Genomic DNA, 14,067 nt, shown 5'->3' with positions numbered 1-14,067 from the left:
CAAGAGAATTTTTGTCCTTTAAGGCTTCTACATGTTCTTATTTTGTCGTGATTTTCCTTCTTATTTTTTGAGACAAGATTTTTGAGATAAGCATCATATACCCAAAAATTTCTTAGCAAATGTGTGAAGCCAAAAGGATATAAAAAGATGACTCTTGCTGCCCAAATGTAAGCATGTATTACTTAAAGTGTAAAAGCTTGACATTTTTAAGAGCTTAGATATGGGGGTCAGATTCACTTGGGTTTGAACCCTACTTCTCTCATTTAACAGCTAAATTACCTTCAGTATATCTGAACCTCTCTGGGGGCTCCATTGCCTCATATGTACAATGGGACATGGCCATTTTCCTGTCTGGGAGGATTAAAGGGAGGACAGGTGCAAAGCCCCACTCACCATAGCACCTGGCACAGTGGTGACACTCGACATGGCCTCTTCATGAAGCAACCCTCTGTGTTCATTCTCTCATCCTGAGCAGACGGACAGGGATGCTCATGTGGAGGCTGGAGAGAATGAAAAAAATTCCATTTGTGCCTTAGCTGTTTGTAAACTAAAATGTTAATGATTTCTAGAGTATCTCCATCGAATTCCCTAACAAGAGCAGAAGATCTCATCCTTCTAGCCAATGATAAGTAGCAAGTCTCTCCTTTGGCAGGAGCAATGTCCCTCAGCACCTCAGCACGGGGCACTTAATCCTCAAGAAGCTTCCACGAAGGGATTGCTTGGCTGAGTGCTGCCCCAGGAATAAGCTGTGTGTGTGTGTGGGGGGGCGGGGGGCAGCAAAGGAGGTAACTCCACCTCCCTCTGGGTAGTTGTGGGAGGCTTCTCCGGATGGATGGGGGAGTGACAGCTAACCCAGGACCTGAAGGAGAAGTCAGGGAAAGGTTATTCTAGATGGAGGGAACAAAGACAAGCTAGTCCTAGCTTGCTTGCTTGCCTTTTTTAAGATTTACTGATTTATTCGAGGGATAGCATGAGTGAGTGGGGAGCAGGGGCAGGGCCGGAGGGAGAGGGAAAGACAGTCTAGAGCAGACTCCCTGCTGAGCGCACAGCCTGAGGTGGGGTTCCATCTCATGATCCAGAGATCACAATGCCAGCCGACCAAGAATTGGATGCTCAAGTGACTGTGCCACCCTAGCACCTTCTTTCTTTAAGTTTCAAGTGGAATTCCAATCTTTACAATCTTGAGTGGAATAGTAAGGTAGACCAGGGGAAATTGGTGGAAGCAGAGCATAAAGGCCTCCTAAGTTTAAACTTTGGGCTTATCCTGAGCACTTGGACAAGTCAGTGCCAGCTCTGAAGCTGCAGTGTCAGAATGGAGTTTGTACCATAGAAAGAGTCCTCCAGGGGCACCTAGGTGGATCTATCAGTTAAGTGTCTGTCTGTAGCTCAAGTCATGATCCCAAGGTCCTGGGATCAAGCCCTGATAGTTCATTCAGCTCCCTGCTCAGCGGGGAGTCTCCTTCTCCCTCTGCCTGCCGCTCTCCTTGCTTGTGCTCAAATAAATAATAAAATCTTAAAAATAAAAAAAATAAAAATAAAAATAAAGGAAGAAGGGAGGGAGGGAGGAAGGAAGAAAGAGCCCAAGGAAGGAAGGGCCCTCTGGCCAAACAGTGGTGTGGTTTGGAGAGGCACTCAGGAGACGGGAGACCAGTTAGGAAGCCAGTGAACAAATCCAGCAGGAAATGGATTTCCCCAAGGGTGTTGGCAGGGAAGAGGCATGAGGTAGACAGATTTGAGAGGTGTTAAAGAGGCAGGTTCCCTGAGGCTTTGCATACAGAGCCAGAGGGAAAATGAGGGATGACAGGGACTTGGAATTGGATGGAAAAAGTTTTTTTCCTTCGCAAGCTATACAAAAAAGAGATTCGGAGATGCTGGCAATCCACTGAATCCACGTGAAGTTGGCCCTTGAACAACACAGGGTTAGGGGCGCTGACCCCACACAGTCAATAATCTATGTATAATTTTGACTCCCCAAAAACATAACTACTAATAGCCTACTGTTGACCAGAAGCCTTCCCGACAGCATAAACAGTCGATTAGCACGTGCTTACAGTAAAGATACAGAAAAGAAAACGTTATTCAGAAATGCTAAGCGGAAAATGCACTTACAGTACTCTACTGTATTTATCCCCAAAAAATCCCCTGTGAGGGGACCCACGCAATTCAAACCCATGTTGTTCAAGGTCAACCACATTGAGTTACCTGTGGGTGGGTACCAGGGGCTTTCCGGGAGGAGAGTAGATATATGCATCTGGAAAGACAGATCACTGAAGTCAAAATTTAATGATTTAGCTAGTCATATTTTCAGTTTTCTACTAAAGAGTAGCATGTGCATTGTATAGCATTAGAACTATCCCGGCCTCCTGGTGCAGAGATGGTCCCGCTAAGGTGCGAGTTCATCTCTACAGCCTGTACTCTTGTTTGTCTGCTGTCCTATGGAGAAAGTCGAAGCCCAATAGCTTCCTCTGGTCTGTGAGACAGGCTTTTCTAGGATGAGCAAAACATCAGAGAAAGAAGAGCCAACATCTCCTAAGGACTTAATGAATTCTCTTTTTTTTAATAATAAATTTATTTTTTATTGGTGTTCAATTTGCCAACATACAGAATAACACCCAGTGCACATCCCGTCAAGTGCCCCCCTCAGTGCCCATCACCCAGTCACCCCCACCCCCCGCCCTCCTCCCCTTCCACCACCCCTAGTTCGTTTCCCAGAGTTAGGAGTCTTTATGTTCTGTCTCCCTTTCTGATATTTCCCACACACTTCTTCTCCCTTCCCTTCTATTCCTTTTCACTATTATTTATGTTCCCCAAATGAATGAGAACATATAATGTTTGTCCTTCTCCGATTGACTTACTTCACTCAGCATAATACCCTCCAGTTCCATCCACGTTGAAGCAAATGGTGGGTATTTGTCATTTCTAATGGCTAATATTCCATTGTATACTTGAAATAATTTCTCATTAAATCCCCACCACTATCATCATCATTATCCCCTTTAGGAAGGAGTTCGTTGGGGCTAAATTTACTTTGCCAAAGGCCGCACAGCTAAGTAGTGATGTAGCTGGGATTGAAACACAGGCCCTGTGCTGTTAACCGTTCCACGGTGCTCGAGTTAGCTTCGATTCACCAGCCAGCGTGACACTCGTTCCCAGAAATTTGCGGCCCTGATGTTAGGAAATTAGCAAGGGGTGAGTGTGTGCACTCTACCCTTTTATTCTCAAAGGACACAGTACAGTCACTTGAAAGAAGGAAAACAATGTTGTGGTTTTCTAAAGCAATGTGATTCCCGCCAGTATCACCTAAAATTCATGAGAAATACACATTTCAGGCACCCCCAACCCAGACCTACCGAGTCAGAAATTCTGCAGGTGGGGGCCAGCAATCTGTTAAACAGGCATTCCTTCTGATGCTGCTGAAGCTTGAAAACCCCTGTTCATTATGTGTTCAATTTCTCTTTCAGCGATTTAGATTTCTGGATGACTTTGTTTGTTTTGGGATTTTTTTTTTTAATTTCCTCTTCTTCAGATGTGTTTTTTTTTTTTTTTAAATTTATTTATGATAGTCACAGAGAGAGAGGCAGAGACACAGGCAGAGGGAGAAGCAGGCTCCATGCACCGGGAGCCCGACGTGGGATTCGATCCCGGGTCTCCAGGATAGTGCCCTGGGCCAAAGGCAGGCGCCAAACTGCTGCGCCACCCAGGGATCCCGGATTTTTAAGAAACAGTACAAGCCGTGTACTGTGCTCTTAACAACCCCAGGGGGGGTTAGGGATGGATTTCCAAAGGGAAAAATATCTAATCCCACTCTTCTTTGTTTCTACTGACAGGTCAGCTTGGATTCCAGAGTAAGAGAAGTCATCAACAGGAACATGGTAGAGCCATCCCAACACATATTTGATGACGCCCAACTTCAGATCTACACTTTAATGCACAGAGACTCATATCCCCGATTCATGAACTCTGCCCTCTATAAAGATTTGCTTCAGTCCTTATCTGAGAAATCAGCTGAAGCCTAGATGTTATCAAATATATTTATTAATAAAACAATAAAAGAACTGATGGACTATGTGTAGTACAGGGAACTTAGAGGTAGGAGTATGTTCTGCTAGAGAAATACTTGGGCTATTACTTGGGCTATTTTTTAACAACAGATGCTTCCTTTTAGAGAAAGCTACATATTCACAACGTAAACTGCAGCCACTTTTCGTGATACTTTTGGGGGGTAAAAATGGAGTACTGTCTTAGAAAAAGATATTTACATTTACAGTAACAGCAGCGTGTTGTCAATGGAAGGATACCCTAGAAGACTCTCTACTGCCTGGGGCATCTGCGTCCACTGGAGCCAACAGGACTGCTTTTGTTTCCCATGAATGTAGTATCCGATGATTCTCCTCCCAAAGAAAAGGCATTCAAGTGTTTCTTAGCCACTCCTTCCTTCCATCCAGCTATTTTGAATATTTGCTTATTGGTGCCATCGTAGGACCCAAATTCCCATTTTATAAAGACGTGTCCCCCCTACTTATAAAAATGGTATTCCACTTTATCTTAGACTCTGTGTATGTAGATACATATAGGTGCATGTGTATCTATAATGGTTCATGTACTGTGCTCTTAAGTGGATCGGTTTCACCTGTTTGGCAAGAGAAGTAGTGTTTAGAAAATTCTTTCGTTGAAAAGTTACCTTTATTATCAGAATCTGCCAACCTAAAGAATGAATGTTCATAACAGAACCTTCAAATAAGCATATTTTCATTTTGCTTATTCAAAGAAATATGGCATTTTCACTGACATAATAAAGCACAAGAGTTTTATCTCCATTTTTTTTCACATGTTAAATATTTGGGAATATAAGATGGAGTAAGTAGGGAAACATACAAGGTAGCATCTAGCTCCCCAGACCCTGTTTTTAGATCCCACTCTTTTTACGGTAGACAAATGGAGTAACTTTAACAGCTAACAGGTATAACTAGTGGTTAGTATCCATCAGCCATCCTGAAGAAACCCATCACTGCAGTGAAAGGGAGAAACATCCAAAATCTGGAATGGTTGGAGTTGTGGGTTAGAAATTATGTGCAAGGGGCCTGTGGCAGGCTTCCCCTACAGGGGCGAGCTTTCCTCTGGGCCATTCTCACCTGGCCTGGTGATTTCATTACTCAATTCAAGCCCCAGACTAAGCCCCTTGCTCTCATCTTCAGGCAAACATCTTCCCACCTCCTACTAGGGTCCCTACCCGCTTCATCTTCCCGTGTAAGCTCCAAATGTGTCTGGATGGGCATTTGTTCCCACCTCTGTCAGTCCAGTCCCAGGGACTAATGTGATGGTTCCTCCTTTTCAAGCCATCAACCCCTTATGTGCTTTCGATGCCATAGTCAACAGCCTCACTTTTTTCACTAGACAGGACATGATTGTGATTGAGACATAAATTCTGCCCTCTAGTTTACATTTAGGTAAGGACAAATAGGCGTGTGTGGCCGCTACATTATACTGCAGCAAGCAAGTCTTGAGGGGCTACTGGCAGAGGGTGTGTGTGTGTTGGGTCCGAGGTGTAGGGAAGGTATTTGCAACTGAAGCATCCCCCAAATGAGTCTAGTTGGGGACAGGCAGTGCAGCAAGTGACTAAGATGAAGGTGGTTAAGACATCAGAGGGACCCCGGGTGTCAAGATCTTAGGCTGGAGTATTTGGGATTTTCAGCACAGATAAGATTGCCAGAAGGGCTACAGAGTGAGAAGAGCTGAGGTAAATCCTTGCAACAAAGAGTCCCGAAGAAAACTGGGGAGGATTTGCCTTCTCGGTTCCGGTAAGAAAGTGGGGATAAGGCAGCACAGGAACGGTCGGGGCACCGGGCACCTAATGGTCCATAAAGGCTCTTACCTGGAACTCCGCTCCCCGGTCCCCGCGGGCCCCCAGTGAACGCGAGCCTGCACCCCAGAACCGCCCGTCGCCCTTCGCCTCTCAGCGGGGGGCACTTGCTGGTGCCTTTGCTCCTCTGCGCAGCTCCCCGCAGGCGCAGCTCCCCGCAGACCCTCCTCCCCGTCCCCTGCGCTGCCCCCGGCTCCCTCCCCAGCCAGCGGGGGGGAGGGGGGAGGCCCAGGCTCTGGAGCTCGACCGCGCGCTGGGTACCCGGTCTTGCCCGGCCCTGCCTCTTCATCTGCAAGAGCGGGGATACTGGGGCCTCACCCCAGTTGCTGTGCGGATTTTTTCCCCCAAGTGAGATTTATTGAGTAGACTCAAAGGGAGAGGCGGGCGGTCAGCAAAGGGCTGGGCTTGCTGTGCAGACTGCAACTCACCCACGCGGGGCCAGCACTGGGCAGCGCAGGAGATTCTTGATCGCCGGGGTGTGCGCTCCGGGGGCCTACTGGGTGCAGAGATCGCTTAGAAATAGATCTTCAGGCGCGCCTGGGCCGGCGAAGGGTCTGCCTTTGGCTCAGGTCGTGATCTAGGGGCTGCTTCTCCCTCTCCCTCTGCCCGCTCTACCCCTTATGCCCTCTATCCCTCTCTCTCAAATGAAATCTGTAAAAAATAATACTTAAAAAAGAAACTAACCCATGTAAAATATACCAAGCAATCACTGTATGTCAGTTGCTACTATTCTTTGTGCACTAGATATGGCCTCCGGGGTTGAGGCTCTGGCGTACTTGTACTTTCCTTACTCATCTGTCCGCTTCCCCTGCATTCTTATAACCCCTTAAATTACCGCCAACACACGTAGGGCTACCAGACCAGGACCTGGTGTAGGCTGCCCCCAGCACTTCCCAATCAGCTGCCAGCCGGACATCTCCCCTTGCATATCCCACCACAGAGGATATTGAAATTCATCTAAATTCTGACTTCTCATCCCACTGCCCTCCTCCCTCCAAGCCCCAGCACTGCCTAGGTCCCCAGCCACCCAGCCAGTCACCTAAGCTCTTATTTACCTGCTAACTTTCCCCTTCTTTCTCCTTGCAAACAGTCGCCAAGCCCTGCTGATCTTAACTCCTAAATATTTCTCATGTGTCTCCTTCCTTTTTCTGATCCCCATTATCGCACACCTGCCAGTATCATCACCAAGAGCCTCCTACCTAGTCTCTCTCAGGCTTTCAAAAAGTCACGAGGTGACTTTTCTTACACACAGATCTCATCACCATCCCTCTGCTCCTTAGAATCTTCCTAATTCCCCAACTGCCTGAAGTACAAATACCAAACTCTCAGTACGGTGTGTGGGACCCAGGAAATTGAACAAAATCCTCTACCCCTGGACAAGCAGAGCAGGACTGACTCTATTTTGGGCTGCACCCGCCTTGTGCTGACCTGCTTATTACTTAGGGCACTGCCCCGCCCTAATCAAAGACCAGGACACACCCTAATCAGAAATCCGGCTCAGCGGACCAGCATGACTGTGCAACTTTCTGCGTATCCCATTGGCCACTGGCCCCTATAAAGTTGCTAAGCCTCTTAGTCTCGGGGTCCAAGCCCCTGCTCCGCTGTGTCGGGTATACTTGGACCCAGGCTCGAGCTTGTAAATAAACCCTCGTGTGATTGCATCGGTGTCAGCTCCTTGGCGGTTTCTCGGATTCGCGATCTTGGGCACAACAGGTGTATAAGCAAGGGCCTCTATAGGTGGGCTACTGGCCCCCTAGCCAACCCCACACACGGTTTAGACTCTAGAATATATACTTATAGACAAGTATATTTTCATACCTCATCACTGCTCATACTGTTCATACTTCCTGCTACCCCTACCCCTCTCTACAATGTCACCCTTCACTCAGCTAACTCCTTTCATTCCTTTAAGATTTACCTAACACACTACAGCCTCCAAAAAACCTTACCTGACCTCTTGATTTCTATTTCCATTGCGCTGGGTGCCATTCTTAGTATCCCAGTATTTTCCTGTACAATTATTTATCATCGGAATTTACAAATTATGTTGACCTATCTTTCCCATTAGACTATAAGCTCCACAGGCATTGGAAATACACTTTGTCCCTCATATATATATTTAAGAACAGTATTCCATAAATGTTTGTAGAACTGAACTGGAGAGTTATAGCATGAAAGCTGAACTTCCCAGTTATAAAACAAAAATTCCATTCCAAATTTATTTCACGATGTGTCACATCTCAGAAAGAGATCATCACAGCCCATGTGGCTACAGAGTGCACTACTATAAACCAATTCGGTGGGTAAATCGCTGGTGACATCTATGTGTATGAAAGAATCCTGAAGCTGCCCCAAATCAATGCAATTCTAAGGATTTTAAGAATTCTTTATTCATTCATTCATTCACTCATTCATTCATTCATGAGAGACACAGAAAGAGGCAGAGACACAGGCAGAGGGAGAAGCAGGCTCCCTGTGGTGAGCCTGATGCTGAGACTCGATCCCAGGACCCTGGGATCCTACCTGAGCCAAAGGCAGATGCTCAAACAGAGAGCCACCCAGAAGTCCCAGGTTTTTAAGATTTTTTTTTAAATATTTTATTTATCCATAAGAGACACAGAGAGGCAGAGACACAGGCAGAGGGAGAAGCAGGCTCCATGCAGGGAGGGAGCCCAATGTGGGACTTGATCCAGGGACTCCAGGATCACACCCTGGGCCAAAGGCAGGTGTTAAACCACTGAGCACCCAGGTGTCCCGAGAATTTTTATGTAAACTTTGAAGAGTTTATTTTGTTGGGATAAATGGCACTCCATTTGGGGAAAAAAAAAAAGGATATATAAACAAATATAAATTCCAAACCTTTTAAAGATCTCAAAACTTTTTAAAAAGAGAACATTATAAGAATATTGGAAGAAAATGTAGGCAATATTCTTGTAGCTTCAGATGGACAAGGTCTTCCTAAGGAAAACATAAAGCTAAGCCAGACAACATAAAATACTAATAGACTGGATGATATGAAAAATATCATTTAAATTCTGTGCCACAAAGACAACATAAAAAGAATTAAAACACAACTATCATGCTATAAAACAAAACTAAAAAAATCTATGCAGAATGCATTATAACCTACTAAGACAACTCTACAGACCAAAAAGGAAAGACACAATAAAAACAGAAGGAACAGAAGAAATCAATTGGTTATAAACAAGAAAAGATGAGCATAATAAATACAAGAAGATAATCATATGAACTCAAATTAAACGAGAGAATAGTGGTTGCTCTTTCCCCCCTAGATTTGCCCAAACCAAAAGGTTTGAGAATATCCAGTAGTAGAAAAGGTGTCAGGAAAAGGGCCTTACTGTTGACGGGTAGATAAACTAGTTTGCCTTTCTGATGAGCAACCTGGCAACATCTATCATCCTGAATGTACATATCCAGCAGCTGGTCAGTTCAACTGTTAATCTATCCTACAACAAAACCTCAAAACAAAAACTACCCACAGGGAATAGTCTTGAAAGGAAAGGCTATATGTGCTCATGGACTCTCTATGGTGAAAATGAATACCATACATACTCTGGCAGGGAGTGTTCTAAGGTCAACTGCTAAAGGAGAAAAGCACGTTGTAGGATTTGTATGTGTGCCCATTTATGTTAATAAAAGCCATTCTAGGGGTGCCTGGCTGGTTCAGTCCATAGAACATTCCTCTTGGTCTTGAGGACATGAGTTTGAACCCCAAGGGCACAGAGACTAATTTTTTTTTTAGTTTTTTTTTTTTTAAATAGTCATTCTAAAAAAATTCCTCCTTTGATTGAGGTGAGTACTGTTTCAAGGTCTTTACAAAATACTGTTTAGCCCTTTCTGACTCAAAATTCTAAGGTAACCTTTATGGAGGTTAAAGCTCCTTGTTAAAGTCTCACAGCTAGTAAGTTTGGATTTTGTTTGAATTTGAATCTGAGCAGATCAAAAGCCTGTGCTCTTCTTAACCACCAGGCAATGCCGATTTCTTAGGAAAGAGCACTTTTATTCATAAAGCCCAGTATGAGCATGTACACACAAACACACAGACATAAAGAAAATTACAGAGCCAGGGAAATCATTTTCTCTAGGTCATGATTTTGACCTAAAAGACAAAGGTAATAAAACCAGTTTCATAAGTGGTAGTTAAAAGTAACCCTAACCAATCCCCTTTGCCCTCATGACCCCTGAAGTTTCAAGTAGCCAGTTTTTCTTATTTGTCATTACATGACAAACATCTATTAAAAATTAGTCTTCATAAAAAAATTTAAAAATCAGCCTTCATATATAAAAATACTACTACTGTCTTAAGTTAGATTATTTTTCTCCATTAGTTACTGAGTTTGGCATTAAACCATCTAAGCTTTCTTTCCTGGCATATGCATAAGCAAAAACTTGAGTCATCTAAAGTACAAAAGTCACCAAACAGGACTTTTCCTAAGTAATGCCAACTTAAACTCTCATGAAAGATGAAGTTGGGGCAGCCTGGGTGGCTCAGCGGTTTAGCGCCGCCTTCAGCCCAGGGCGTGATCCTGGAGACCCGGGATCAAGTCCCACGTCAGGCTCCCTGCATGGAGCCTGCTTCTCCCTCTGACTGTGTCTCTGCCTGTGTCTCTGCCTCTCTCCATCATGAATAAATAAATAAAATCTTAAAAAAAAAAAAAATGAAGTTGTGGCCTTGGCATTATAAACTATCCACTTGAATTAACTGTCCCAGTGGAATATACTGGAAAAGCAAATAAATAATAAAAATATTAGCTATAAGAAAACTAGAAATTAAAATTTGATTAGCCTAAGAATGAGAAGTCTGAATTAAAAAATAATTATCTACTTAAGCATAAAAGTTCTAAAAATTAACAATATGGTGACTAGTTACCAAACTGTATTGTATATTTTGAAAGTTGCTAAAAGACTAGATCCTAAAAGTTCTCACTAGAAGAAAAAATATTGTAATTATGTGTGGTGAGCGATGTTAACTATTGTGACAAGCATTTTGCAAAATATACATATACTGAATCATTATGTTGCACGTCTAAAATAATACATTATATGTCCATTAGATTTCAAATTTTTAAGTTTTTAATGGGGAGTTGGGCATCTGGGTGGCTCAATTAAGTGTCTGACTCTTGATTTTGGCTCAGGTCATGATCTCAGGGTAGTGAGGTCAACCCCGTGTCAGGCTCCACACTGGACATGGAGCCTGCTTTAGGTAATTCTCTCTCTCCCTCTACCCCCTCCCAAAGAATACATAAATAAATACATAAAGCTTTTAATGGGGAGAGAATTAATTAGCATTTGGTCTTATGGACATGTTTCGATGAATTTTAAAACAGTATTAGGGGTACCTGGATGGCTCAGTGGTTGAGCATCTGCCTTCGGCTCAGGTCATGATCCCGGGGTCCTGGGATCAAGTCCCGCATCAAGTCTCACATCAGGCTCCCCACAGGGAGCCTGCTTCTTTCTCTGCCTATGTCTCTGCTCTCTCTCTGTGTCTCTCATGAATAAATAAATAAAATCTTTGGGGCGGCCCTGGTGGCTCAGTGGTTTGGTGCCTGCCTTCGGCCCAGGCTGTGATCCTGGGGACCCAACATCGAGTCCCACATCGGGCTCCCTGCGTGGAGCCTGCTTCTCCCTCTGCCTGTGTCTGTGCCTCTCTCTCTCTGTGTGTCTCTCTCATGAATAAATAAAGAAAATCTTTAAAATAAATTTTTAAAAAACGGGATTAGGACTGCAATCATTAAGAGGGGAAAGAATGGAGAGATCAGTGAAACAATCCTGAGATAAATCAGTCTGATAAAAAACCTGTGACTTTAAATTGCCCTTCCAGATCACTTATGCTTCTTCTGCAATCACCCAGAAATCTTAGTAGTGCTCTCAAAGGCTTGGATATTCTGATATCAGCACTTTTAATTAGAATCATTTTACATTTACCTAATTCAAATATTCATCCAATTCACGATTTAAAAAAAATGTTTTTCAGTTGCTTGCTACAGAAATTTATCTCAAACTAGCTTAAACACAAAGGAAATTGATTGGCTTTCATAAGCAGGAAATCGAGGGTTGTTAATACAGGGTTGTTCTAAGCTTCAGCAAGATCAGATCCAGGTAGTCAGTGTTATCCAGACCTTCTCTCCATCTCACCTGCCCTTGGCTTCATCATACACAGAGGGACTCTGCATTTTGTAGGCAAAATGGTACAGCAAGCCCCAGACACAGCTCCAGGTGGTTTATCTATTCCAGTAAAGACAGTATTTCTCTCATCTTTCAGAGAGTAATCCCAGGGAAGGGGCACTCGGTGGAGTGGGACACTATGAATGACAGAACTCCAAGGTCAAATGAAAGTGAGGCACCCCCTAAATGAACCAGACAAAATATTTGACTACTGCCAAAAAGTCAAAAGGTATAACTACGCCATTCCATTTCAGTGCTCTTGCGGTTTTTATTTTTTTATTTTATATCAACTATTCTTTCAAATGGCATTATTACAAAAACAATTTGGATATATACTATAAACCACATTTAAGGGTCTAAAAAAAAACTTGTTTCAAAGCAGCTTGGTCCTCCAACTTTGGAAACATTTGGGCTACTTTAACTGGACTATATGGCAGATCACACATGAGATGTTGTTGCTATCTTTGCAGTCATGACCATTAAGGGAAAAAAATAATAATTAGCTGTCTTTTTATAGTACTCAAGGAGAGGAATCAGAACTTCATGAGCATCTACTATGTGACTAGAAGTATGCTTCTAGGTGTTAAAGATACTGCTGTTTCTCATAAAAACTTACTGACTCCATCTTTACTAAGTTACAGCTGTTGGTTATCTAGTATAGCCAGGTGATGAGATTCTTCCAATGCATGTCTCATTACTTTCAACTGACTTCAGTTAACTTAATCTTTCTGCAACATAATTCTTCAATTACGATCTAGGAACTTAGCAGTAACTCTATTTAGTGTGAAACAGCATCTTCACACTTTCTTATTTCTGAAACTGACAAAAATAGGTGGATTTTATGTCAGTGACTATTCACATCACATTTCCCAGTGGGATATTCAACTCTTCTTAAATGGCTAATTTTATACAGCTAAATATGTGTGTGAGAAGGTGCTGGAGAGATAAGAGTATTGATTAAAACTCTTTAAACTACTACACTCTATACCTGAGTTTTTATTTTGAGAAGTAAATTCAATTCAAAGCCCTGAATTACAGTTTGACCTCTAAGAATAATCACTGTGTACCTATAAAAACTCAAAGTATATAGCCTGTTATTTCTTTTGGTATCTTGTTAATACTTTAAACTTATTCTCCATTTGTAAGGTATATATAAATTTCAATGTTTGGGTGTATATAAATATTTCAGGGTCGCTCAGTAAGTGCCCAACTCTTGGTTTCAGTTCAGGTCATGGTCTCATGGGTCGTAGGATCAAGCCCCACATCAGGCTCTGCACTCAGTAGGGAGTCTGCTTAAGTATTCTCTCCCTCTGCCCCTCCCCCAACTCTCTCACTCTCGCTCTCTCTTAAATAAATCTTTAAAAAAAATACTTCAGAACTTTTGTCATGGCTTAGAAAAACTTATAAACTAATGCTCATCACTTCTGAGCTAGAAAACCAAGGTGGTTATTTTCTGCTTTCCCAGGATGGTGCTTCATTAATTCCCACTACAGATGTCTTAATTCCTCTGTATATTCATTTAAGTATAATCATGTATGTATATTTGTTTTACTTCCCACTCCTTTACAACTGGCTAGTATTTTCCACTATTAAGACTTTGTGATCTCTCATATTATGTTAAGTGCACACACGGGATGTGCTTGCATACTCAACTCAGAACCACTCCTGCCTCCCTCACCAGGAGTCCAGGAAAAGAGAAGAGAAACATGTTATGTATTACTACTCAATACTAGTCTTTATTAAAACTAGGCAGGCACCACCTAATTAAAATTATCCTTTAAAAAATACCTTAGTAGTTAGGGACACTTGGGTGGCTCAGCCAGTTAAGCATCCAACTCTTAACTTCAGCTCAAGTCATGAGCTCAGGGTCATGGGATCAAGCCCTGCTTCAGCCTTTGCACTCAGCATAGAGCCTGCTTGGGATTCTAATTCTCCTTGTCTCCCTCCCCTCACTTGCACACGCATGTGCACACACTCTAAAATAAATGAATAAAAATAAATAAATAAACAAACAAACAAAT

General features: G+C 43.0%; 1 protein-coding gene across 3 annotated transcripts in view; it reads left to right on the top strand.

Annotated features, from left to right (window-relative positions):
* Positions 1-4,817, top strand: part of RGS20 (regulator of G protein signaling 20) — an 84,457-nt gene extending 79,640 nt beyond the window's left edge. For all 3 annotated transcript variants that reach the window (XM_077876938.1, XM_077876936.1, XM_077876939.1), the window contains one exon: positions 3,828-4,817. In XM_077876938.1, the coding sequence (XP_077733064.1) occupies positions 3,828-4,016 (189 nt within the window). In that variant the 3' untranslated portion in view covers positions 4,017-4,817. The remainder of the gene's footprint in view (positions 1-3,827) is intronic.
* The last annotated feature ends 9,250 nt before the right edge of the window (positions 4,818-14,067 follow it).

This window comes from Canis aureus, chromosome 28, assembly GCF_053574225.1.
Source record: "Canis aureus isolate CA01 chromosome 28, VMU_Caureus_v.1.0, whole genome shotgun sequence".
Classification (NCBI taxonomy): domain Eukaryota; kingdom Metazoa; phylum Chordata; class Mammalia; order Carnivora; family Canidae; genus Canis; species Canis aureus.
This window is presented reverse-complemented; position numbering and strand designations above follow the sequence as displayed.